Source organism: Gloeophyllum trabeum, assembly GCF_000344685.1.
Source record: "Gloeophyllum trabeum ATCC 11539 unplaced genomic scaffold GLOTRscaffold_00008, whole genome shotgun sequence".
Taxonomy (NCBI): domain Eukaryota; kingdom Fungi; phylum Basidiomycota; class Agaricomycetes; order Gloeophyllales; family Gloeophyllaceae; genus Gloeophyllum; species Gloeophyllum trabeum.
The window spans coordinates 459,406-483,833 of NW_006920417.1; the positions used below are offsets into that span (position 1 = coordinate 459,406).

Genomic DNA, 24,428 nt, shown 5'->3' on the forward strand with positions numbered 1-24,428 from the left:
GCGCAGGAAGAAGAACTCTCGGCCCAAACCGATTCTTTGTTACAGACCTACCTCTCCACTGCGGCGTATGACCATGAAACTGCCCAGTCCCTATGGAGCCACTACTCCCTCCTGACGTCGCACCTCTCCTCGATGCTCTGCGAGCAACTGCGCCTCATCCTCGAGCCGACGCGCGCGACGCGCCTCAAAGGCGACTATCGCACGGGCAAGCGGCTGAACATGAAGAAGCTGATCCCGTACATCGCGAGCGAATACACAAAGGACAAGATCTGGCTGCGGCGCACGCGCCCGAGCGAGCGGGAGTACCAGGTACTGCTCGCGCTCGACGACAGCCGGAGTATGCGCGAGAGCCGCAGTGTCGGGCTCGCGTTCAAGACGCTCGCGCTCGTGTCGAAGGCGCTGGGGAAGCTCGAGGTCGGCGAGGTTGGGATCGCGAAGTTCGGTGAGAGCGTGGAGGTGCTGCACGGGTTCGCCGACGGCGCGGGCGCGGGGCCGTTCAACGATGCGACGGGCGCACGGGTGATCGAAGCGTTCACGTTTGCGCAGAAAGCGACGGACGTGCTCAGGCTGGTAGAGACGAGCTTGAAGGTGCTCGAAGAAGCGCGTGAGCGCAAGGCGGGCGCGGCAGGCGAGCTGTGGCAGCTGGAGATCATCATCTCGGATGGGATCTGCCAGGACCACGAGAAGCTGCGGCGGGTGCTGAGGAAGGCGGAGGAGATGAAGGTTATGATTGTGTTCGTCGTGCTGGACTCGCTCCATACCCAGGCAAAGGCATCTGGGACCGACACTGGCGCAAATGCGAATTCGATACTGTCGATGAACCAGGTGTCGTACAAGACGACAGAGGACGGCAGGATGGAGCTGTCGATGGAGCGGTATCTGGACTCGTTCCCCTTCGAGTACTATGTTGTGCTAAGGGACGTGGAGGCACTGCCAGAGGTGCTGAGTGGGACGTTGAAGCAGTTCTTCGAAAGGGTGTCGGAAGAGTGAGTTCCCGGTAGAGATAGTTATGTTTGGTTAGTAGATAGGGCAATGTATCAAATAGACTACCTCATCATTATCCGGACTATACTTACGAACATACGAGCTGTATTTGATGCAATACTCAGCTGGAATTCCATATAATCATGGTGACAGTCTATCTATCTTCCATTGTGGCGAGTCGTCGGATGACCCCTCTACCCTCAGATACCGCACACGATCGTGTACCCGTGAAGGCTTGCCGGCCCAGAATTCGATTTCGCTTTCGAGCCGCGTCAGTACGGATGCGACGACAGCAGACAGAGTACTCACTTGGGCACTATCCTCCAGCCTCCCCAGAAATCAGGCAAGGGTATATCAGCATCCTCTTGACCGTCCTTGACACCGAACTTTTGCTTCAATTCCTCCATTCTCTTCTGTACTTCCCCGTCCTGAATCACGGTACTCTGCCTGCTTGCCCATGCACTCAAGCGGCTGCCCAGGGGCCTGCTCCTGAAGTACTCCTCGCTCTCCTGCTTACTCACCTTCTCCGCCCTGCCGACGACCCTGACGCTCCTGGAGACCTCCCGCCAGTAGAACGCGAGCGAAGCACGGGGGTTGGCCTCGAGCTCGCGGGACTTGCGGGAGGTGTAGTTGGTGAAGAAGACGAAGCCGCGGGCGTCGAGCTGCTTGAAGAGGACGATGCGGGTGGAAGGGAGGCCGTCGGGCGTGGCGGTGGAGAGCGCCATGGCCTCGGGCTCGTGGACCCGACCCTGGACGGAGGTGAACCATGCGCGGAACTGGTCGAGCGGGGAGGGGAGCACGGAGGAGGGGGAGAGGGTGTCCGGTGCGTCGTATTGCTGGTGATTGAGGATGGCGATTTTGTCCGGGGAGACTTGGGCGACGGTGGCCGGGGCAGCCATGTGTATATGACGGGTTTGTAAAACAAATGGCAGAAATCGCCCAAGGCAGAGCATGCAGGTATGCTTGCCACTACTTGATTAGATCGGGTATTATGGCACGTGGCGACTGACTCGTCCCGCCACAATGGCAGAGGCTACCGCGGCCACAGTCCCCTGCAATCCGACCGCCATCCGTCGTAACGTTGCATAGAAGGTAGTGACTTGCACTTGTAATTTGCTAATAGTGCCTGGAAAGTAATTACACAAAGCTCTGCCTTCGTACTGCACAACGCGGAGCGCTATGATCACGTCATGACGTATAAATTCCCTTGAAAAGGATCAGCCACAGCTAACTCCTGTGTACGATGGGCATGTCCCACGCTGCTCTAGTTGTCGACGTCGCGCTGCGCTGGATCATAGCCAGGTTCTGGCCCCATTCACGTTACCCTCGCTGAAGCAAATGGACGGGCACCTGTAATGTTAGAAAAACCTCGACATGTCGCCGAAAACGCAAGGAAGCGAAGGCACCGAGTCGGCACAGTTCCTCTAGCTAGAAACTCGGCCGTGCAGTGCTATTACAGACCTAGCGCTCTCTCCGTCACCTTTGCGGGCTGTCGTGAGTACGCCCAGCTGCAGTCTCCTTCGGGACCGCTGTAGTTAGAATTCGGTTCCATGATCTGTGTGCCAGTAGCGGGGCAGGAGAGGACATCCGCAGTGACTCACCCAGCATCTAGCAGAATTAATGGACCGCTCAAACCCGTGAAAACTTGGGTGTACGTGGTTCCGACTCTTCCCTAAGGGTTTCCCTGGTTAGTTCGAGTTCCTCAGAGGTTGGGTGGATAGAGAGTGTATGGAAGAGACGAAGCAAGCGTGGCCATCGTTTTCTTAGGCTTTTGAGGCCTTATTCCTTGTTCCCCGTGATGTGAAGGAGCATCACCACTGCCGCAGTGTCCCGTAATTCCTTAGCTTCACAGATGCAGAGACGACCCAATACCGTCCAACGGCCGGCTGCAGGCTGTCTGTCTCTCAGCAACATAAGACGGAGATAAAGTAGCCTCACTGACATTCGCGTCACACCGTGATCGCTTCAGGCGACGATAATTGTGATCCATGGGCGTACATGGTCAGAGACACTTTGCCTCGCAGACCTGACAAAAACTTGCACAATACGACCCCTCGAAATAACAATCCCACGAATAAGCTGACAAAGCACTACAAATATGGCAAGCGCCGTGGCTGTCACTGTTCCCGACGCCAGGAGACGGTCCTAAGGTCAGGGTAGCATATCAAATCACTCCCAGAGCATATTTTATATGAAAACCCAGACCTTAACCAACCCGGGGCGTTCCCCCCCGGACCCCCCCTTTATCGATATCCTGTAACCCATACCCTAACCACCTCACCCTAACCCGAACCTTAACCAACCGGGGGGTTCCCCCCCGGACCCCCCACTTACCCTTACCTACCCTAACCCAAACTTCCTAACCACCCCTCCGCAGTGCGAAGAAAAAACATAGAGGATGTAGGTAGAACATTGGTACAAACCAACAAAAAACGTAGTCGTCAGGTTTTGAACCCAGATCCACGAGCTACGGCCGCAACGCAGACCCGCTAGGCCACATAGCAGACGCTTGTGCAGCCACTAGGGGTTATACAGCCAATAGTGCTGACTTGTCTTAGTCAGCAAGCCGTGGGATTGCTTTTTCGAGGGGTCGTATTGCCCAAGACCCTGACAAACAGGGCAAGTGCCGAGCGCGCCAACTTTGACCATCTTCAGGTGGCGAACGTCGCTCCACTTCACTCAGAAGTTCGAAGACCACTTGGAACCCCGCCGAAAAAAAGCCAGGGTACGTCCCATAATATGAATTTATATTCACAGGGCGAAGTAACTCGGCAAGAAATGGGCGGAAACCCGCTGGGGAGAGGAGCTGAGAAAGATGAAGGAAGACCGTGGACCATGGTCAACCAGGAGTGTTGATAGCTTTGTCTGGAGCATGGACCCGTGCCAGCAGCCGTTTACGGACCCTATCAAAATTCAAGAGTCCGGCACAATCCTCACGCCTGACGCTGGAAGGGCCACCTTGCTCGAACCGGAAGCCAGGCCACCGTCAGTGCACCCCATGGCTACTTCAGCGCATCGGATATTTGCTGTCGCTTCGATTCGACCTAGTGGCTTTCCAGTAGGGGAGGCGAAGTACAGATGTGTGGCGGCCTTACGCACCGAGAGGTGCTCTGGGATTGTCGCAGTCAAAGCGATGCTCCGTTGTCTGATCCTCGCGGGGCAAAGGGAGAACGCAGAGGTTATTCGGGCTGAGCTCCGAACTATCGATGGGAAGTACGGTCGGTGGGGAGGCGACCCCAAGATCCCCGACGTCCCATGTCCGTACGTCGCCTTCGTGCTTGGGGCCGCCTATACTACCGACTTGAGCACTCCTGGGGATTTCTACTACTCCCATGCCAGTTTCCTGTCCGCAGACATAGGCAGTACCGAGGCAGGACGTGAGTACGATGGTCATGATCCATGCCGCGCATCCACTGACCGCGTCGATAGCCGACGATGACGGTATCTCTGTGATAGACCTCACAGACCCGTTCCACCCTACCTATTGCTTTGTGTCGGTGCAAGGGCTGGGGACATCTCTCCAGCCACCGCTCCTGCATCCTCTGTCTGCCGCGCAATATCTACGCGCATATTTTCCATCGCCAGCAGGGCTCGTGAACATCGAAGCGGAGATCCGACCCGTCTTGCCCATAATCCGGAGCTACAAGATACTCGATAGACAGGCTTTGTTTGAGGCCTGGCAGGCAGAGTACGGGAGCGAGATCTTTCGGCTGAGCATCGACATTGCAGGCCCGTCTCCTCAGCATATCGCGTCCCTAGCGGATATGGCCATCGCTCCCGCAATGGAGCATGCGGTGCAGACAGACGACTTCTCTGGAATTGCGGAGGCATTGATCATGCCCGGCAGGGCCAAGGTTGTGCGGCATCTTTTGAAGAGTATGCAAGCCATCCCCAATTCTGCCATACCTGTTGTTCTGCAGCTTCTGCCGACGGACGAGATTCGAGAAGGCCGCCTAGATCTGTCTGGCTTTGACCTCTCTACGGAGCAAATCCAGGAGGTGATAGCCTATGCCGGACAGCATATAGGATGGCTCGACATATCCTTCAATCCCAAGGTGTCCGCCACTACGGTGCACAATGTGATCATGGCGTTACCGCGCCTTCGTCGGTTGGTCCTGATGGGATGTTCCGGTCTATCGGGCGAGGACTTGACTGCGCTGTTCCGGCGAGAACGCCACCTGTTTGCGAACATGGAGTGTATCGTACATCCATTCGTGTTCTCGTTCCATTCCTCACCGATGAACTGTCTCTCTGTTGTGACCCTTGCAACCGACCATGGTGCTGTGGCAGTTAGCGTGCCATTTGCAACACCACGCTGTATAGTCCAGAACTTGGTGGACTATCTGAAGACGTTCATGCCACGCGAGGGAGTCGTCTTCCCAACGGCGAGTACGAGGCCATGGATAGCCAGAGCTGCCTTCGCGGCTGCACCTAGGAGAAGGGGGCAAAGCTGGAATGAAAGGAGCCTCGTATGTATCCCTGCGTTCTCGGGGGCCGTATTCGATGGAGAGGGTTGGATGTTTCTCTTGAAGGATGACACGGCTCGGGCGCGGAAGACCTGGGGCTTCATCAGACTTCGCCCGTCTCTGGAAGGCGGTCATAGGCCCCATACCGACCCCATCCAGCCGCACGATGTCCGTCACGTAGACGACGGCTCTGCACTCACTTGGGAAATACACGGTCTCCCCTCCTTTCTCGATATCATATCGCAAGGCCAGGAAACGGCCCCCGACGAGGCTGTACGGGAATTGGAAGCGACGCTGGAGAGACTGAGGCAAGAACGAGGCTGGGAACTGATGAACTACGAAGATATTCCCGTAGACGAATTCCAAGCGCTCAGACAGTGACGGCGCAGTGCCAGGTAAGCAAAGCGTTGATGGCGATGAATACTCATTCACGCCCATCTAGTACCAGAGAGATATGTCTTCGACGCAAGGGTCAGGGCTGTCCAGGAATTTTGAGGAAGCCATCACAGTTATCATCGAGACCAGAGATATACAACCAAGGGTTCATGAAGGAACACGTAGCGAGTTGTCGGGACTGTCTACCAAGGAATATGCGGCTGCGCTCGCGTTCTCACTGAAGCGCATTCGTCAGTCGTCATCCGGGGCACAACTAGTCCGAACGCATCCTCCATTACAATTCAAATCTCGCGACCTCCCAGCAACGAAACACTGGGTTGATTCGTATCAATGTCATTGAAACCATGATTCGACGCCTACCGCCAGGAGGTGAGAGATGGTAAAAGTTCGTGACACCATCCACAACGTCAATGAATATTCCGTACAACAACACCCTGGTAGTCTCGGGCCAACCATAGCCACGCGCGTGGTCGATTGATCTCATCACTGCCCAATCACTAGCAGTTAAATGACTTGACTGGTACGTGCCTAAAGGTACCTTCGGGAAAGGCTTCTCACTAGTTCTCACTAGCGCTAACAACGATGCGGCACTGGCAGGACTCCTACGTCAAGGGGGGTGCAAAACTCTAACCCTGGACACTGCCAGTGACCTCCTTTTTCATGCTGTTTGCCTGAGAGCTCGACATCGGCTGCACCTACCGCAAAACTAATCACATGTTAGTAATTTACGAAAGCAGTTCAGAGGAGGGTTTAGTATAATCGATCCTCTGACTTTTGCCTCCTGAGCGTTGCCTGAGCGAGTTATGGGTGTAAGAAGTCGGCGGTGGCGAAGTGCCAGCTTGAACATTGCCCGGCATTTGCCGTGATTTTATCAAGGCCACCGCTCTCGCCGTAGACACTTTCTGGAGAAACTGAAGAGACAGAAAGGTCCAGATACATTGATAATAGACCATCTCATGCATGTCAAGAAGGTGAAATTCCGTGGTCCTGTACCTCCAGAGGGCTTGCACGTAGGTGTCACCGTGGGAAGAAAGAGGTGGGTGTTCCCAATCCGGATCTTGCACCCCTCTTGTCCTATGCACTCAGAAAAAGTTTCCTGGCCTTGGCTATCATACAGCAATGTACCTCCATGCTCAGTAGGCATTTTCTGCAGGATTCGGATCTGGCAGCCCGGGGCTGACCTAGTCAGTGCTGGTGGGCTGCACTACCAGGGTGGGAGGCTTTACTTTTGTTTACAGGCCTCGAGATCTTTTATTACAGATTTCCATCTGTGGACCATCTTACTCCCCTTGAACTTTATATTACCCTCCAGTGCTCCTAGACCGCATCCACATGCTGGTGGGTGTGTTGGTTGTTTGTGTTGGTCTTCGGGTCTGTTGTGTGTCAGGGGACCCAAGATGTACCTGTCAGTAGAGGGCCATTGCTATGCATGGCAGGACACGAGTCCTGAGTTGTGTCTGATAAGTGATAGCATTGGGTGTATAAATGTTCCAATTGATGTATACAGTACTCTTTCTTATGCACATATCAAAATCCCTTAGATCTGTATTTGCAATGTCCCCTTCATTCATACTTTGTCCTCCTGTGGCTCTGCCATCATTATACCATAAAAGTCCCTGCCGCTCTGACAGATCAAAAGTCGGTCTGTATTGGTGGCTACAAAAAGACTACAAAATTGTATTTGTACCCAGCCCAAGGGATAGTAGCAGCTGCACTACTAGACACAAGTAACATAGATCAAAGTTCTCCTCTGCTGCCAATCTTTGATTGGCAGCTCTGTGACACAGGTCTTTTGTTCCCAGTGGAAGAGATAGTCAATAATACCTGCAGACTCCAGGTAGCATCCTACCACAACCAGAGTGTTTGTCCACTGCCAATCTTCGATTGGCAGCTAGTGTTGGGCACGGGTCACACCGCGGGTGGTCAGAGCGACACTGTACCGGCACCCGCGTACTCCGTACCCTCAGTGGGTGCAGGTACAAAACCTGCCATCAAGACCGCGGGTCGTTGGCCGATGCCCGAGTGCCACTTGCCACCAGTACAAAGGTGCGGGAAATGGCTTACTGATAGAGCCGGCTCCCTGTCTATTGCACTCTCGAGGCTGGTAACAGCCGCCATACACTCTGTAATATGCCAATAAGTCAATTTATAAGTACAAATTTTACCATTTTGGGTGATAAACACGACCCATCTGCAAGAACCGCGGACCCATATACCCAGCGTCGCGGGTCACAGTATAGCGCAGTGTGGGCAGTCCACACACCGTACCCGCACCCAAGCAACCCTCGGGTTGAATACTGCGGTGGCACCTGCCACCTGTGCCCAACCTTATTGGCAGCTCTCTCACACTCATTTTCCCGAACCAAGCTGAAGGACAGTCATCAGAAAGGGTACCCAAACAGTACTCCAAGCAGCTGGGAGCAGAAACGAAATATATATTACGCATGTACCCGCTTCAGTTTCTCAAGGGGACATATAGAGACCACTGAGTGGAAGAAATCAGGGTTTCAGAGGCAGCAGAGATTGAGAAACACAGGCCCAAGATGCCTGTGACCAAAGAGATTGTATCATTGTCCCTGCCACCCACACATAGACTCAGACTATGTGTGTGAAAAACAATCAACGTTGAGGCTAACTCCCACAGTAACAATCTATCAAACTATTCAGCAGTCAGCGTATTCTTTCAGAGCACAACTGCAACATTCAAGAACCTCTTTTAGCCAACATAAGATCAATGTGTATGTACCAATAATGATTGGATTAATAGGAAGCACAGCCCATCAAGTTGAAATGCTTCAACTGCTGCAAGTACTAGACTAATGAGCAAGTGGGCAACTATGACATCACTCAACTACAGAAATGCACTTTCTGCAGTCAAGGTACAGGCTTCGACCGGTCCTTTACACGCTGAAATCTATGTCGTCCTGGGTTCATTCAGTTTTGGGTTTTTCTGCAACTTCAGTATCTCAAAATGTTTGTATAATATAGGTATATCATACTCCTAAACAGATAATACATGGGATGAGTAGAACTTGCACTGGAACAAGATTTGCAGTGCGTAAAGGACTCGGGCAGCTTCCGGGGTCCCAGCTACCAATATGTCGACTTTAGTATCTCAACCCAAAGCAGCACTATCAAGTGAAAGACATGCTGGGATATGTTTTTGAGAACCATACTACAGTACTGAACACTATTATGGCCTATCCTTGCTCTACAGCTAGCAGGAATCTGCAAAACTAAGTGTGTAAAGGACTGGTTGATGCCCAGTGATGGGCGGGTTAAGCCTTAACCCCTTGACTTTTGACCAAAGGTTTGACCAACGACGGTCAAACCCGGGGTTTGACCGGGTCAAGCGAGGCAAATCGTGACTTGTGCATGACACCACATGACAAAATGTTACCTTATACGGTGAAAGAATGATGAGGTTATAGACATGACGTCATAGGGTAAAGCAAGGACGGTCGGCAAACTCCGTGCCGGCGCTCAACCGGCAGTGAGTGTGGCATTGGCTCAGGCATGAAACTGCACAGAGAGATAACGTCCTTAGTCGATAGCTCTGCTTCTCTGAGGCAAAGTACACTAAATATGTATCTATGAATGCTTGACAATGTGAATCTCCTGCACGAGTGCATATGCCACCTAAATGGCAGAGTGGCAGTGCGGCACGTGACATTCACGCCTTTACCTTGACCGGAGTCAAGCTTGACCCGGTCAAACCCCCTTGACCGGGTTTGACGAGGGTTTGACCGGGGTTAGCCCATCACTGTTGATGCCTGTATGTCATAGTAAGCAGGAGCCAATGAGAAGCCAGAGATCCCAACCGGCGCGGCACCTCAGCCACCGACTACAAACAGCCACCGGAGTCAATTCCCTCGGTAACAATATGCCACACACAACAAAGAGCAAGCAGTAAAGCAAGGAGATACGATTAAATGTTCAAAATATTCAAGTAGACGGATAACCCAAAAACATTTCTTCGTAGAAGAAACCACGGAAATGCATGAAAAACCCAGGACGAAAATACACTATGATTGCAAACAGACACTACAAATCCGATTTTGTAGTCTTTTTGTAGTCACAAATACAAGTGGGCGGTAAAGCCGACATTGAACTTTGTATTCAAGACTACAGCACAGAAGTCGCACGCATTCTCGGCAACGCTGATTCCCACGGGTACAACGTTCAGCACGCACCCAATTTTGCGGGTAAGGACTCATCCTTTGTAAACTCAGGACTCGTAAACTTGTCAAGGTTCAGAATCTGTGAAGGAAAGACTCTATTCCTAGCTTTAAGGAGTAACACTTCTACGGAATTGAAGCAAGCTGCTGCCTGAGTGTTCTGGCTCAGAGTTCTCCACTGCTTCACTAAGAGAATATTATCTTGAATATCACGTGTCATGGAAGGCACTGATGACAGTTGTTCTGGGGTTTTCTCCAGCCCATTTATCTCCTTCCCCTTGATTCCTGGGTCTTTCTGGGCTTCCTGGTATTGTCAAAGGCTATTGAGATGTTCTGTAGTAAGTTTACATGAGATATTTGGCTTAGTTTACGTGAGGTACTGTAAATCCACGTAAATCAACCCTACCGTGACCCGGGTGGCTGATGGCCCAAGGTAGCGGGTAGAGCGCGAAAATTCTAAGTCCCACTGCATTAAAAGGTCCCGAGTAGTGCCAGATTCATGCTGAACACAAGCGGTATACTGTACATATTATTCTTACTAGATACAAAGGCTCTAAATACGATAAATAGTGCTATTTGAGGAGGAGCACAAAGGTCCTCGACGCGTCAGACGCGTTCTAATTACACGCCACGCGTCCTGGGGTCCCGAAATGAGTATCCCGACAAGGGCGCCAAAGCTCTCGGGGTTTGATGGGGAGAAGCGCTCGGGAACGCCGCGCGAAGCGGCGGCGGCTTGATGTGATTGTACGGAGGGCGTGACGTGCCCGTAAATCCATGCATCACGTGGCCGTAAATCATGTAAATCGGCGTAAATCCACCGAAATAAACGCTTTACGCTGCTTATGCCGCGTTTTCGCGCACTTATGCTGTAAACTGAGTGCTTTTGCACCTGCGGGATGCCTCCCCGGCTCTTGGGGGCTAAACTGACTACATAAAACGATTTTTTGAGTACATTATCCGTAGTTCCGCGCATTTTGGTAATATACATCAACTTCTATCTACTGCAGGAGAGCAAAAGCACCCCCGGGGAGGTGCAGCGCCGGGGAACGAGCGGGACAGGCGACGCGTCGACGCGTCGCGCGAGGCGTGGGAATACCTGGAAACCGCCGATCCCCACCTGCCTAATAAGGAAGGAAAAGCGTAAAGCCAGCGGAATAAGTCTCCATTTCTGAGGACATACTCTGTGATGCCCAGTTCAATAATGTATTGCAGGAGGGCAGTACACTTCACTATGGTGTATAATATCTTGCATTCCTAAATAAAGAGTGATTGTCACCATTCAATATGAAATTGATTGAGCTTGCCACCTGAGTACTTCTGACCTGAGTAGAAATTCATTATTACCAGTCAAACTCACAAAATTTCAGGTAGATGAAAATGTTCTCTCCTAATTCTGACAGCTCTTCCGACAACAGCATTGCAATATGGTGTGATGTCTGTGTGCAGAGCTTTGCTACATAGAATAAAGGATGGGGCTCCGAGTCATGAACTAGAGTATGAAGTAGCACAAGTCTGAAGCTTGAGTCGCTTGACTAGTAGCCTGAGAGCGGGCGGGTTAGCCGGGCGGTGTTACATCCTAATAGTACAGTGGCAGGGTAGCACAACCTTGCTACAGCCTATTTCAAGACACACCTACTGATCCCAGGGCCATGTACATAAATAATATCATACCAGCGCGGCCAGCGTGGATTCGTTGTGCTTAGAACATTTTCGTCGCCCGATTGCGTACGTGTTCACATTCGTTGCAATTCTCGCTTCCCGGCTTGCAATGTGTATGTAAGTTGCGGTGATGGCTTGCACTGGAGTTAGACATAACGTGCGAGATAAGGCGATAATTGTGACCCTACGTCTTGGGATCCCAAAGGATTTACTGGACGGCCAATTCGTGGCATGATCTGGCTCGACAGCATCAGCGTACCGACGTCTAAAATTTCAAGCGGATGATACTTCCCATTTCTTGGTCCCGTCTGTAGGTTTAGAATTCCTCGCAGGACTCACTCGCGGTGGCCCCAACACATTACCCGGGAGGGTAGAGATAGGGGTGCCCAGCTATATACTTTGTATGTAGATACGCAAGTAGTAGTAGCCGGTGCCCTCTAGTCAAGCAGGAACGAGACGATCGTGGACGACCAGGAACAATCCCTCCCCCGCATCTGACGCGTTTGTAGATCTGTCGATCAGCGTCTGGATGGTTAAGCGCGATTGCACGACTGCACTGCAACCGGACGTTTACACTGGGTCCTTGGGTCGTGCGGGTTATGGACCACAGAGTACTGTAAGTTACGGTGTGGTAGACTCCCTTCCGCGCCACCACCACTCAGTACCATGCCTGCCGATCATTAGACTTCGGCCACACTGGCATGCGAGTCGAATGCAAGCGCTTCGATCGACGCTCCGGAACCGTCTGGAAAAGGTCATGTCGGACTCCCGTACCTAGGATCTTATCAGGACTGCGCAGACACTGCCATACAGCAAGCAGCTGTATCGTCTGCTATCCGACAACTACTTCCTCTTCTATGTGAATTCAAGTTGGGCGTGATAGTCTTGCTTACCGCGGCGAGCGTGGATAGTTTCGACAGGGGATATATTCAGTTCCCCTGCAAGATCTTTTTTTCCCATACATACATGTACCTTCTCCATTCAGCGTTGTGTAGTTCTCACGAACTATGTGGTCTAGCGCGCCCGTGGTTGAGGTATAGACAACCTTAAAGGCTTGCACATGTCCGAATTGTTTGCAACGTGCTCCGTGTATTCCCGTCGCTCGTATGCATATGTACGTGGACCACCAGCATGATGTAAGGAAGTGTTCAGCACAGCTTTCCTGCGATGTCGTTCTGGCGATCAGTGGAGACGCCTTCTATCTAAAGAAGCAGCCTTTTGCGGCAGACTCCGCGAGGAAGTTCGGGAGCACGAGGATCACGACCTTGGGTCGGCTTGCTCGTTTGCGTCCTTACCGGAGTGATGCACGAGAACGAGCTGGAATTGTGTTTTCCAGAGAACCCCAGCCGGCCACTAGCACCAGTCGGGGGCTGATAGTGGGCTTGGAATGATATCCGAGTCGTATTTATGTGTCAATGGGAGCCCCTCCAGCGCATGAGTTGCCACACTAAATACTTCTGATCACTTCTGCGTGATTCGAGAATTCCGCCCAAATATCTCATGCATGGGGGCGCCAGCGTGGTAGCGGTAAGGTGATGTTCGTGAGGCAGCAAATATCTCCTGAACGAGAAGGTGCACGGTTGAACCCACTGAGATGGCATGTCGGAGGGAAAGGTAGCCGGTTTGCCAAAGTTTGCCAACCAAATTTGAAGTCGGCCATCGAGCACAAAGTGGAATTTGCAAATCGTTTAGGTACCCAGATCTCATATACAAGATTTGCTTCTCAAGATGGTGATTTCGAACTCCGAAATATACCAGCATCAAGCACACCAAGTCCCACCCGTGTCGCTCGCTGTCCCGCCCGTTCCCTCTCCTAGATTTCCCCCCTCCGCCGTCGGGGCGCGCGTTGGCCGCCATGCATTCGATATCCGACTTGACCACTTTCTGTCGCAAAACCACTGGCGATGTCCCCCCAAAACTTGTGGTACGCACACTTTTCGGTTGGCACAGGAACGACCGAGCTTAGTTCTGTTCGGTTCATGGTAGGGGGCGTCCACAACGGTTGTAGGGTCAAAGATGTACCTGTTTGTAAGTCTGTCTGCGTTCCCCGTCGGGAACGGACCGTTGAAATGACTTGTGCAGGGCGGTCGACTCGTGACGGAGCGGCGGATGGTCGCAGATCTATACGTGTTTGATCTCGAGACCTTTGTTTGGGAGAAGATCGCTCCATACCCAGACGATGGGCTTCCCCCAGCACGATACTTCCATAGTGCGGATGCTTGTATGTATTCGGTTCCTGTTCATTAATATCTGGGTCGTCTGACGTACGTTATCTAGGGAATAACAGTTTGATCATTTTCGGGGGAATGGGCATCAGCCCGGACTCTGACAATCCTGAGGACCTTTGTGTGCTGAATGACGTTCGGTTCTTCGATCTGTCCTCAAGGCGCTGGTCGTCTCCGTCTGTCACCGCTGCCTCCGAAAATCTCATTCCCAAGGCTCGCTATGCACATCTTTCTTCGGTTACTTCGGATAGACTGTTCATCATCGGAGGACAAGACTTGGCAAATGTCTGGCTCGACGACGTGCACATATATGATTTAAAGGCCAAGGCGTGGATACAGCGGCGAGACTATCCCAGACACTGCGGGACCTACCGCAGCGTCGCCGTTGCTTCCAATCTTCGCGTCCGGATTCCCGGAGATGAGGTCCGAAGTAGGTCGCCCCCAGGCACCAAGTTCCAGTACGAAAGATTGCCGCCGACCCCTGACAAATTCACGCATTGTGATTCCCTCGTCCACCTCCCTTATTCCACTGTCCCTACGGATGAGTACCCCAGTGACATATACCTGTACAGCAATTATAACGTACGTCGCGTAATAATTGACATCTCCAGTCCGTGATGCTCATCACGCGCCCCTTTCCAGTTCACAGATGTCAAGCGCGAACTCGAGGTGTTTACTCCCCTCCCAGGTCAGAAGTTCAATATCACCGACCGCTCAAATGCTATGCAAGGCACATCGTTCCCGCCAGGCCTGCGCTTCCCTACTGGTGCTATTCTGGGTACTCACCTGATCATCGCCGGCACTTACCTCGCGCATACCTATCAATCCTTCTCTGTCTGGGCGCTCGATCTACAAACTATGCAGTGGTCTCGTATCGACCCCGGTAGTGCTCTGGCGACGGGCTCATGGTTCCGTGGCTGCCTCTGGCCGGAGGCCAATAAATTCTTAATTTTCGGTAATCGGTACGGGAATCTTGTCGAGGATTACAATCGAAGACTGCTGAGCTGGGACCACGTCGCTTGTATCGATCTCGAGGCGTTTGGAATTTATCAGCCGCCAAGGCTTCTCATAGATATACCCCAGCAGGAGCTTGGATTAGCGGCTTTGGAAGAAGGGGTCCTGGCGGACTTCGAAATTATATGTGATGATGGGCGTCGGATTGAGTGCTCTCGCAAAGTCTTGGAGGAACGCTGGCCGTGGATGAAAGAACAGAGAAGGAAATTCCTTGCTGCAGCCCAGCGAACGTTGAACACGCTCCCGCAAAATTCGCAGCACGTCAGTCTCCCAGATATACCCGGTGCTTCGGGAACGGAGGACCCGAAGCCTGATCCACGCTTAACCCCCCGCTCGTTCAACTTATCGGAACCATACCCCATAGCCCTGGCCTTCGTGCAGTACTTCTATACTCTGTCCTTGATAACGCCATTACAGCACGCTCCCGCTGTGCTGAGCCAACTGCTGGTGCTGGCGAGCACCTACAAGCTCCATCATCTCGAAGAGCTGGTGAGGCATGCGATGCATCGAGCTTTATCGAACTCGACTTCCGTGGGGGTTTATGAGGTTGCCACCCTTTGCAGTTGCCGGAGTCTGCAGATTCGGTGAGTCCAGGCATTCTGTACTTGTGAAATCAATACTCAATCTTTTTAACAGAGCTCTCAAGACTGTCATGGTAAGCTGGAATTGGGAACCGTAGCTTTTGTCTGCTGACGGTCATCCATATAGTCATATAGTCAAAAGCGACCTGCAGTTCGTTCTCGGCCAGACAAAGATGGCGGTAGCGGTCCTGGTGGCCCTGGAGGTGGCGGTGGTAGCGGCGGTGGTGGTGGTAGTCGCTTCGATGGTCCTGGTCCGTCGGGTCCAGGTGGTGGCCCGTTAGGTGAAATGCCATCTGCCGCTAGACCGCGGGGAATGTCAGACGCATTCTCTCGTAGCGTCTCTTCTGGAAATTCCTCTGGCATGCTGAGGCCTTCAAATATGCCTGACGGTACGTGAGGTCGGTCGACACGTGGTGTCTGTGATATTTATCGTGTTCTAGATATAGCCGCTTTTCTAGAGAGGCCTGACTCTATGATTGAGGAACACTTGCTGCTATCTCCACCTCGCCGGATGCTTGACAGGAAGGTTGCTCCACCACCTTTGCTACTAACAAGCCCGATAAATGGCAGTCACTCCCGGTCCAATAGCGCAGTTTCGATCTCTACGGACAATGAAATATGTGCTGTGGCTGAACTCTTGTCTCCTGTGGTGGTTGATACGCGGGCTTCGTTCATCCAGGAGCCCCGTGATTTGACTCCGGTCATGGAGGACTCGACGGATTCAGAAATCGATACGCCGCTCCCTGGAGATCACGACAGAAGTAGGCGGATCTCGTCCCTTTCAATGAAAGCGGCGTTATCCGCTGTTAGGCCGCCCTCTTCAAGGGCAACGTCCATCTACTCTGTAGAGTCGGGCATCGACTTAGATGCCGAACGATCTTCCGCTGATGAATTTGGAGACCGTGCGCACTTGGCTATTAATCAGAGCGCGTACCCGGCTTTCCACCTTCCTCGTCCCCGGCGTATTTACACAACCAGCGAGAGTGATCTGCCGTCTCTAACAACGAGGACTTCCATGAGCTCTACTTCGAGCAGCCTTCCCGGAACTCCCAGCAGGTCTTCGCTGTCCTCTTCCCATCACGTCCATTCTCCTCCCGCGAGTCCACTGCCCTTCCCGTCGGCGGAGCAGCTCGCTGCCATTCCTGAGAAGGCGTTCGAAGATGAGGATCCCCGAAGGCTATCCAGCAGCTCGGAGGAAAGTCTGACGGCGATTTCTTTCGCCCCCGTAGAGCCTTCGCAGAGACGGATTCTCACCCTGGATATCGCAGCACCCGTTTCTGCTAGATCGGACGTGACCCTCATGGAGAACCCATTGCGCTCTTCACAAGGGTTACAACCGAAGCATAAGCAGAGCATGCCCAACTTGGACAACTCGAGGCACTCAGAAAGTACGTCGCGCTGGGGATCATCCCCCACCCCTTCGTCCTCCCGAACAGTCTCCCCTTCTCCCCGATTTTCGGGCGGCAGTCTGCGCTTCTTGTCGACATCCAAGGCTGAAAAGGGCTCCTCGAGCGTGCGCTCTATTCTTCCCGGGGGCAAGGAGGCTATTACCAAGGACCGCGTTAATGATGCCAAAGCTCGCAAGGCGGAAGAAAAGCGGCGCAAGAAACAGGAGGCCAAAGAACGAACGGAGCAACTAGCTCTACAACTAAAGAAGCGCGCTGCTGACAGGAAGGCGGAACAAGAGAAACAGTCTGTGCATTCGAACGGGAGTCGAGACAAGAAAGACGCTGTCATGTACGGCGGTATGGTGTGGATGTAACATTTGCTATGATCTATGGTTCTATGATATCGGTGCTACCTCTTCAGCTCACTTGATTCTGTCCACTAACTGCTCCCATTCATTTGATTGCTTCCGTTGTGCATTAGTATATATTGTCTCTGCTTTAGGAGTAATGAGCATACATCACCATCGTTTGTACGAGGATGTTTATACCAGCGCCTGTCGGTGGATACTGCTTTCTTGCAGAGGCTGGGGGAAGGCGAACATTTATTCTGAAGGAATCCTATTGCGTGAGAAACGATAGAATACATGGTACGTCAAAATTACAAGGGAATGAAATGCTTAGGACGAGGAACAGTAGAGACAGGAATCATAGTTACTGAGAGATTATAACATCTGCTGACCATGCAGTGTTGCTGTCCGACTGAGCAACGTTGTTAGCCACTGCTTCCCTAGCAACTCGCGCTTCATCATCGGTGTGAGACGTCGTGAACCCTCGATTAACAGCGCTGAGGCATGAGGAGGGGTCCGCGCTGTACGTTGACGATTGTATTGACACCTGCACGTCCCGTTGTCCTCCGGATTGCAGATCCTGGACAATACCAGGACTCGCCATAACGTGATTGACTGAAGTCAAATTGAAACATGATCAATATAGAGATAGCAAGGGACTTACATTCCCTAGCATGCGCTGCTCAGTCGGACCAGTGAGTAACAGGCCAAGTCTTCCTAGGCAGAATCAACATACCAAGATCCTTCTGTTTCTGGCAACCACTGCCATCAGGGCAGTCCATCCTCTTGACTATACTCTCGTCTAATAGCCCCTTTTGCCTTTCTCTAATCCACCAGTCGCGCAAACCCCAGAGAAGTACCTCCGTGGCGCATAGTCTACATATGCGACTCCGAGGAGCAGTGGGATCAGGGTCAGTACCTGCAACCACGCCGTGTACGTCGGAGAAAAGTTCCAATTCTATCAGGGGGGCGAAGCCTCTCGGCTGTCCCTGCAGATGTCCGACAATCTACGTGGAGGCTGTCAGCTCAGAAAGGCGCCTAAACACCGACGCTAGGACAATTAGAACATACCTCTCGATAAATATGACGAGGGGTCAGTCTGTGTGCAGTGAGGTAGTCTATCATGATGTCGACTTCGACCGTATTACTGTCGAAGCATTCATACACCTCCGACGACATGATGAGATCGCCAATTTCAGACATTCCATGTGGGTGCTGAGAGAGCAACGGTGCAGCAACACAGCGACCTTGAACGCCAATGCCACAAAATGAAACCTGGCATAGATCACATTTGGTACTGGTGGGCGCATTGAGGGCCATGAGGTTCTCGCTGTTTGTCCATAACTTAACTTTAGGCCCCCATAGAAGTTGCGAAGTAACCTACCAATTGCCACAGTATGCATGACCCGGTGGGGCGCCATCATCCAGGTGCCACGCATGGTCCAAGTCAGCAACTGGATCCGGGATAGGCTGAGGACATCTCCAGCCCCATGGATTTGCAGGGTCGCAGTGAGGGCAGGGACGCGCCAGATCAGTATTCTGATGTATCGTGGGCTCCGGAGAAGGCTCTCTAGGCAATGGAATCTGCTCCCCGTTAATTCCGGACGCTTTGCAATGATGGAATGTACCAACCCTCATAGATCCAGCGGTATAGACTTCATCTGCTTGCTGGCGTTCTCGCTCGGGACGGGCTTTGTGTGGCGCGGCTTTCAGGAGAAGATCGACCATGCGCTGAATAGCACGCGAAGGGGTAACGGAACCTGAAATACCACGGCAAACGGGGCAGTTCGTTCCGCCGTTCTATGGTTCGCCTCAATCAACAAAGCATTACTCGTCCAGTGTGATCACTCACCCGAATCCACAACATACAGCAGCTTAAAGCACATACAGACATCAGCGACGCCAGCATCGCGTGATTTTCACTCATACGTACCTTCCACAGAAGAAATGTTGGCAGGGACTGACGATGACAGGCCGGTATACCAGACCCGAGCAGCATCCGCACTGCAGCTCCTGTTCCATTTCATCTATGATTTGCTCTGCGTCCATACGGACGCAGCGTTCGTTGCATTCATCTACACCACGATGCTTGTCTTCCTTCAGTCTCTTTCTGCTAGAGCCTTCTTCGCAATCTTCGAAGGACGGAGAAGCTCTGCGTTTCACGGTGGCACAGACGAGACTTTGTTCCAAGCCAGACGAGGTAGAGCCTGCAGACACTTGGTGGGCCATGGTCTCGTACGTAGAGGGTACAGAGACTCCGACGAGTCAATGCCGACGCTCGCTATGCAAGTAGTCCAGATAACCGTTAAGTTAAGGCGGTTAAGTACAGTGCTCATATACGGCACGCGGCATCTAGCCACAACCCGCCACAATGCCTTAATGGGAAGGCGTGTCGGGAGCACTTGGATCGCCTCGAACGAGAGTTAGTCAAGAGGACTACCTAAACAACAGGTATATAATACAGTGCCACTATATATCAATACATATTGCGATAGAGCAAGAAACTATCGAATTATGCGACGGGCGAGAGAGTTCGAGTCCGACGCTATATGATAGAGTTAGGATCTTCTAACGAAGGCAGCCTGAAGTTCGGCGGCGGCGGCGGCGTTATCCCCGCAATGTAGCAGGCTTCATTGAGTTCGGCCCTCAGACGCTCATACCGAGATCGTTGCTCTGCACGAGTCCGAAGTTCAGGAATTGTCAAGCGGTGACATTATTCGCATACCTGGGCATGGCCATAGAGCCGATAGGTAATCAATCGGTGGCAAAAGTGCCTTCGAGACCTCCAAAGCTTCCACGTACGTGTTGTCCCGAGCCCACAGGGATAGTGTCCTGTACGTCGGAGACATGGACATTAATATATGACGTGATGTCATGCCACAGCTTACAGGTACTAACCTGGATACCTGGGCCATAAAATGGAAGACAAATAGAGGTCGCTTCGCCAGTACATTGGCAGCTTGACCGGTCACCTTATTCAGTCCCTGCATCACTCGCTGGGCGACGGTTGTCTGATATCGCACTGTATCGAATGTTAGAGCTTATGGCGTAGTCGGGAAGATTTATCTTACACCACTCGTCAGCCTTCCGTCTGTGGAAGATGCCATTGAAATCTCTGCAATATATTCTCCAATGTGAGTCCCGTCGAACTACCGGAGATGGGACTCACGCAGCTGCCTGTGGAATGAACTGCTGATACTCATGGGAAATGCACATGCGTATGCTAAGAGACCAGAGCTGAGCATGTTCCCGGATTATATGTGACATATCCGAACTTACTTGAACAGATATTCTCGGCTTAGAAACATGAATGATCGTTCTATATTACAGGTATGCTTGTCCAACATCTCTTCGATGGAATCTGCAAATAACCAGGCTTTCACGGCGAAATGTGCCTTCTGTGTATTATCCGCGGTTTCATCGCAGCGCATCCGGAGGCAGCTGCTCCATAATAGCATGATCCGGGAATATAGCGCCCATATGGACTCTACGCCCGGGCGTAGAGGCGCGAAGCAAGGTGATCGAGTCAACGACTCTCCTGGGGTGAGTAACGCATACTACGTGGCTTAAAATGAATACTCGTAGGACGAAGGTAGGAGTTGCACTCACGTTCGCGGGATCAACGACAAATAGGTTCAGTCCTCGTTCTCTGTGGGCCCACGCGTAGTTACTGTGACCACAGGCTAGGAATAGCGTGCTCCAGCAGAGCCTGCGGCATTCCTCCTTCTTGATTTCAGCTTCTGACCATGTATCGTCCCAAGCAGGGGTAGATAACCAGAGGGGGGTGTATTCTTTTGCTGCTGACCAAGTGTTTCCTAGAGACATGGAAGCGCAGGTGCACCCGGGAGACACAGCCTCTCCCAGGGAAGTGTATGGCATCATATCGTACGATGTAGCGTTCTGAGCAGGACCAAGGGAGGAGACTACCTCGGAGCCGGAACTGGGGCTACTTCCCCAAGTCGGCTGGCCTAGCAACCTCGGGCGACTTCTGTCGTAACTAGCGTGCAGCAGCGATGCTTGCGGATCGTCCGCGTCAAGGAGTGTCAGGTACAGACTGCGTATGATGCCGTCTAACAGAAACAGTGCCGAGGCAACCCGCGCGCTAGAATGATGTCGATGGCTGCAGACTTCAAAGAATGCTAGTAACTGAAAGACTTCAGACAAAGAGCGACATTCAAGTACCACATACTCACCCAAGCCGCTTGCGCTAACGAACTGTCTATCCACCTTGCATTCAAACTGGCTTCCAGGGCTGCTTGGGCTTCGTCTCTGAGCTTCATGGCTTTCAATCTACCCGCTTCGCCTTCTTCAACTTCCGAACTATGCAGGAAGGTGACGACTGCCAAGGCGGCCAAAACCAGACTGGGCTGCATGTTCTCTCTCCGCCTTGTGTCAAAGAAGTCGTTGAGGAAACGTGGTACGTTAAAGAATGCGAACCAGTAGTTCGAGATCCGGAAAAGAGCTCGAAGGTCGGAGGTGATGCGACGCATGCCTAATTCCCGTTGGTGCACAGTAAGCGTGAGCGATCGATTGTCGGAAGTAAGATCGACATCGGAGTAGAATGTCAGCAAGGAATCCCACCAAGTTTTGCGAGCAAAACATAAGGACGGTTCAGCAGCAATGCTGACAGCGAGCACTTCCTCGTTCGGCAGACGGCCACCCCTTTTCTCTCTGGGGTTTCCGTCAAGTACAGGGATCAAGTCTGCGATGGCATTTTGAAAATCGACGACACGGATATCCTGACCTCCATACTGTGCCGAACCCTACGACACTATCAACGGCGAAACATATAGGAACGCACCATCAAACACTCACCTCGCCAGACAGTTTGTACCGGTCAGAGGTCCCAGATAAGTCCTCAGAAGACGGTGAGCGTACATCACTCGTTAAGGGGTAAGCGCTATATGGGGGTTCTTCTACGAAAGGAGCAGTGAAGTTTTGGGACACCCATCCTTGTGTTGGAACCTCTGTAACTGAGACATATTCACCCGAAAGAGGATATTCAGCTGGGAAACGGCTGAAATCACAGGTAGGAGCCTCCGCATCCCCTTCCGCCACACTCTTGCTGGGTCCCGAATCCGATCTGACCCGTCGGCGACGGCCTCGACTTGTGGAATCTGCGGGCTCAACGGAAGAACCTTTCGCGGACCTCTGCCGAGCGCCCTGCAACCTGTCTGGACCTCGCCGTTTGGGAGTGGCATCGTACGAGCATAAGAATGAATCAGGGCGACGATTACAGTTGTAGCAAATCGGTTTCGCTCCATCACAGCGGATTTTGCGGCTTCGGCTGTATCGAAGGAAGTACGAATACAGTGTCAGAAACGAACGATAACATGAGCATCCGCGTACTCCATGCGTGTCCTGAGTGGAACCCACATACCATTGTAAGCAGGCGACGAAAACGCGCTGTCGAGGCTTTCCCTGGGTCGTGGGCGGCTGTCCTGGGGCTAGTTCGATATGTGGCTTTTCCCGCCGTGCCTTTCTGGCTTTCCCTGACGTACTAGATGAATTTCCGCGACCATCGAGGCTCTCTGAGCCGCTGACAGTGGGCGATGTCGACTGAGCAAGCCCCACCTCAGAACGACACGGATCACCTGGTGAATCGACTTCTGCAGCAATGTAGGGGTCGAGGTCAGACATGTTGGGTCGGGCAGCGCGTGTATAAGAGGAAAGGCGAGCCAAGGCTGAGGTACTGTGGAGAGAAGGCAGAGAACGAGGGACTGAATGGGCAGATCGAGCGGTAGAAGGATCTGAAAGATTCCCGGAGTCCAGCAAGATACCGCACTGTGAGAGTGAGAGCAAGTGGGAATTGTATAATTCGGTGGTCAGAAGGGCATGCGCAAATGTCTCGGGACAGCTTGTCCTCCGACTGTCTTGTGCGAGGTACGAGTGAAGGGGGAACGGATGGCGCAGGTTCAGCGACATTTCGTGACGGTAGGTAAATGTTCTTACAGACCTAACAGTACTTATACAATTTGCTCACAAACGTTGCGCTCGGGAACCGAATTTTAGGGACCCCTTAATCAAAGAAAGCCTTGCAACCAGATTTTCTAGTACCACCGAGGATCTTTCATGAGCCACCGAGCCAAACGAGCACTGAGCGGAGGATGGAACCCGTAGTCGTGCTATTCCAAGGCTCAGTGCGGGGGGAATAAGTTCAATCTGTCAGTTACATGGGCGAGGACCACGAGAAAGCGTAATGGGAACTCCCGCCCCCCCCCCTGCTTACGGCAATATTCAAAATCAATTCAGAAATGGACTGAATTCAGATATTCACGTGGTCGCAGCATCATACATTGTCATACATTCATTATATTATACACTACGTGCCAACATCTATCGTGGATTAAAGAGGCGCGACGGTGATACGAGGCTCTATGGACGGTGGTAGTCTCTGGGCCAGCTGGTTATCGATATCGCAATGCCTAAGTAATTTCATTTCGTCATTTATTTATTACAAGTAGACTATCTCATAATGCATAGGGTCGGTCCCCGGTTCCGGCGATGCAGTGTGAGGTCGTATGCACTTGTATATTGTCACAAATCGTGACATGCGGTGACAATTGTAGGTATCCTGTCACACTATCCATGCATCAGATACTGGATGGTGATCATTTCACGCCCAAATGGCTGGGAATGGCTACAAGTCACCATGAATGGGCTAGTAAAGGGCAAATGTAATGCCAAAAGCTCACCTATCAACTACCTTATGCATAATCAGGTCGGTGGTTGGCACCCTGAAATTAAATCGCTATGCATTATGCAGTAGTAGATTTTTTGCGTAGATACATAGGAACAAGCATGGTTCCGGCCTCCAGCTATGCACTAGGAGGTATTATGCATTATGATGTGATGCATTATGAGATAGTCTACTGTATTTCGCTTCAGCGGCTTGGCATAGATAGATACAAGACTCAGCGCGAAATCTTGCCACAATGATAACACCTCGCCCAAACCTCGCCACAGACATGATATCCGCTCAAGACTCCTCAGGCTCCTGTCAAATGGGTGGCGAAGCCCGAACCTCGCGCGATAGCCATTCCAATTTAACCTCACAGGAGTGACAGGACGCTTCCAGACCAGTGCCAGTGACGCACACATCAGCAATGCGACAGCGTGCTTGAGAATGGTGGCCAATGTTCTGGGTATCTGACGGGCTCACGACCGCGAGTTATAAACGTTCCACTATA

At 52.1% G+C, this 24,428-nt stretch overlaps 7 protein-coding genes across 7 annotated transcripts; 4 read left to right on the plus strand and 3 right to left on the minus strand.

The window, feature by feature from the left end:
* Positions 1–9: 9 nt before the first annotated feature.
* GLOTRDRAFT_22642 (uncharacterized protein) lies at positions 10–981 on the plus strand (the record flags this gene model as incomplete). Its single annotated transcript, XM_007868420.1, has 1 exon — positions 10–981. A coding segment is annotated over one exon (972 nt), but the record flags the coding sequence as incomplete, so codon positions are not given.
* GLOTRDRAFT_61727 (pyridoxamine 5'-phosphate oxidase) lies at positions 671–1,924 on the minus strand. The gene is made up of 2 exons (XM_007868653.1): positions 1,294–1,924; positions 671–1,243 (listed from the first exon to the last, which is right to left on the minus strand). The coding sequence occupies exons 1-2, from the start codon at positions 1,881–1,883 to the stop codon at positions 1,126–1,128; spliced, it is 708 nt and encodes a 235-aa protein (XP_007866844.1). The 5' UTR covers positions 1,884–1,924; the 3' UTR covers positions 671–1,125.
* Positions 1,925–2,070: 146 nt separating this feature from the next.
* Positions 2,071–2,965, plus strand: GLOTRDRAFT_100221 (uncharacterized protein). Its single transcript, XM_007868654.1, has 2 exons — positions 2,071–2,877; positions 2,927–2,965. Exon 1 carries the CDS (start codon positions 2,340–2,342, stop codon positions 2,517–2,519), a length of 180 nt encoding a protein of 59 aa, XP_007866845.1. The 5' UTR covers positions 2,071–2,339; the 3' UTR covers positions 2,520–2,877; positions 2,927–2,965.
* A 720-nt stretch (positions 2,966–3,685) lies between these two features.
* GLOTRDRAFT_139119 (uncharacterized protein) lies at positions 3,686–6,186 on the plus strand. The gene is made up of 3 exons (XM_007868655.1): positions 3,686–4,361; positions 4,414–5,845; positions 5,893–6,186. The coding sequence occupies exons 1-2, from the start codon at positions 3,800–3,802 to the stop codon at positions 5,829–5,831; spliced, it is 1,980 nt and encodes a 659-aa protein (XP_007866846.1). The 5' UTR covers positions 3,686–3,799; the 3' UTR covers positions 5,832–5,845; positions 5,893–6,186.
* Positions 6,187–13,538: 7,352 nt separating this feature from the next.
* Positions 13,539–15,510, plus strand: GLOTRDRAFT_43396 (galactose oxidase; the record flags this gene model as incomplete). The annotated part of the gene is made up of 5 exons (XM_007868481.1): positions 13,539–13,607; positions 13,670–13,711; positions 13,766–13,904; positions 13,961–14,490; positions 14,551–15,510. The coding sequence occupies 5 exons, from the start codon at positions 13,539–13,541 to the stop codon at positions 15,508–15,510; spliced, it is 1,740 nt and encodes a 579-aa protein (XP_007866672.1).
* A 1,965-nt stretch (positions 15,511–17,475) lies between these two features.
* Positions 17,476–19,568, minus strand: GLOTRDRAFT_77157 (uncharacterized protein). The gene is made up of 8 exons (XM_007868656.1): positions 19,172–19,568; positions 19,091–19,112; positions 18,871–19,038; positions 18,623–18,822; positions 18,310–18,568; positions 17,975–18,245; positions 17,903–17,917; positions 17,476–17,853 (listed from the first exon to the last, which is right to left on the minus strand). The coding sequence occupies exons 1-8, from the start codon at positions 19,465–19,467 to the stop codon at positions 17,603–17,605; spliced, it is 1,482 nt and encodes a 493-aa protein (XP_007866847.1). The 5' UTR covers positions 19,468–19,568; the 3' UTR covers positions 17,476–17,602.
* Positions 19,569–19,783: 215 nt separating this feature from the next.
* On the minus strand, positions 19,784–23,303 carry GLOTRDRAFT_121668 (uncharacterized protein; the record flags this gene model as incomplete). The annotated part of the gene is made up of 11 exons (XM_007868657.1): positions 23,195–23,303; positions 22,619–23,107; positions 22,054–22,525; positions 21,432–22,001; positions 20,848–21,384; positions 20,518–20,795; positions 20,408–20,461; positions 20,310–20,353; positions 20,137–20,260; positions 19,964–20,070; positions 19,784–19,911 (listed from the first exon to the last, which is right to left on the minus strand). Exons 2-11 carry the CDS (start codon positions 22,876–22,878, stop codon positions 19,784–19,786), a joined length of 2,574 nt encoding a protein of 857 aa, XP_007866848.1. The 5' UTR covers positions 22,879–23,107; positions 23,195–23,303.
* Between the last annotated feature and the right edge of the window lie 1,125 nt (positions 23,304–24,428).

Coding starts and splice junctions, on each gene's coding strand:
- GLOTRDRAFT_61727 (XM_007868653.1), bottom strand. CDS start 1,883: ATGGCTGCCCCGGCCACCGTCGCCCAAGTCTCCCCGGACAAAATCGCC. Junction 1,244..1,293: donor GGCTGGAGGATAGTGCCCAA/GTGAGTACTCTG, acceptor GCGGCTCGAAAG/CGAAATCGAATTCTGGGCCG.
- GLOTRDRAFT_100221 (XM_007868654.1), top strand. CDS start 2,340: ATGTTAGAAAAACCTCGACATGTCGCCGAAAACGCAAGGAAGCGAAGG.
- GLOTRDRAFT_139119 (XM_007868655.1), top strand. CDS start 3,800: ATGAAGGAAGACCGTGGACCATGGTCAACCAGGAGTGTTGATAGCTTT. Junction 4,362..4,413: donor AGGCAGTACCGAGGCAGGAC/GTGAGTACGATG, acceptor CCGCGTCGATAG/CCGACGATGACGGTATCTCT.
- GLOTRDRAFT_77157 (XM_007868656.1), bottom strand. CDS start 19,467: ATGGCCCACCAAGTGTCTGCAGGCTCTACCTCGTCTGGCTTGGAACAA. Junction 19,113..19,171: donor CAACATTTCTTCTGTGGAAG/GTACGTATGAGT, acceptor ATGTGCTTTAAG/CTGCTGTATGTTGTGGATTC. Junction 18,569..18,622: donor CATGCATACTGTGGCAATTG/GTAGGTTACTTC, acceptor ATGGACAAACAG/CGAGAACCTCATGGCCCTCA.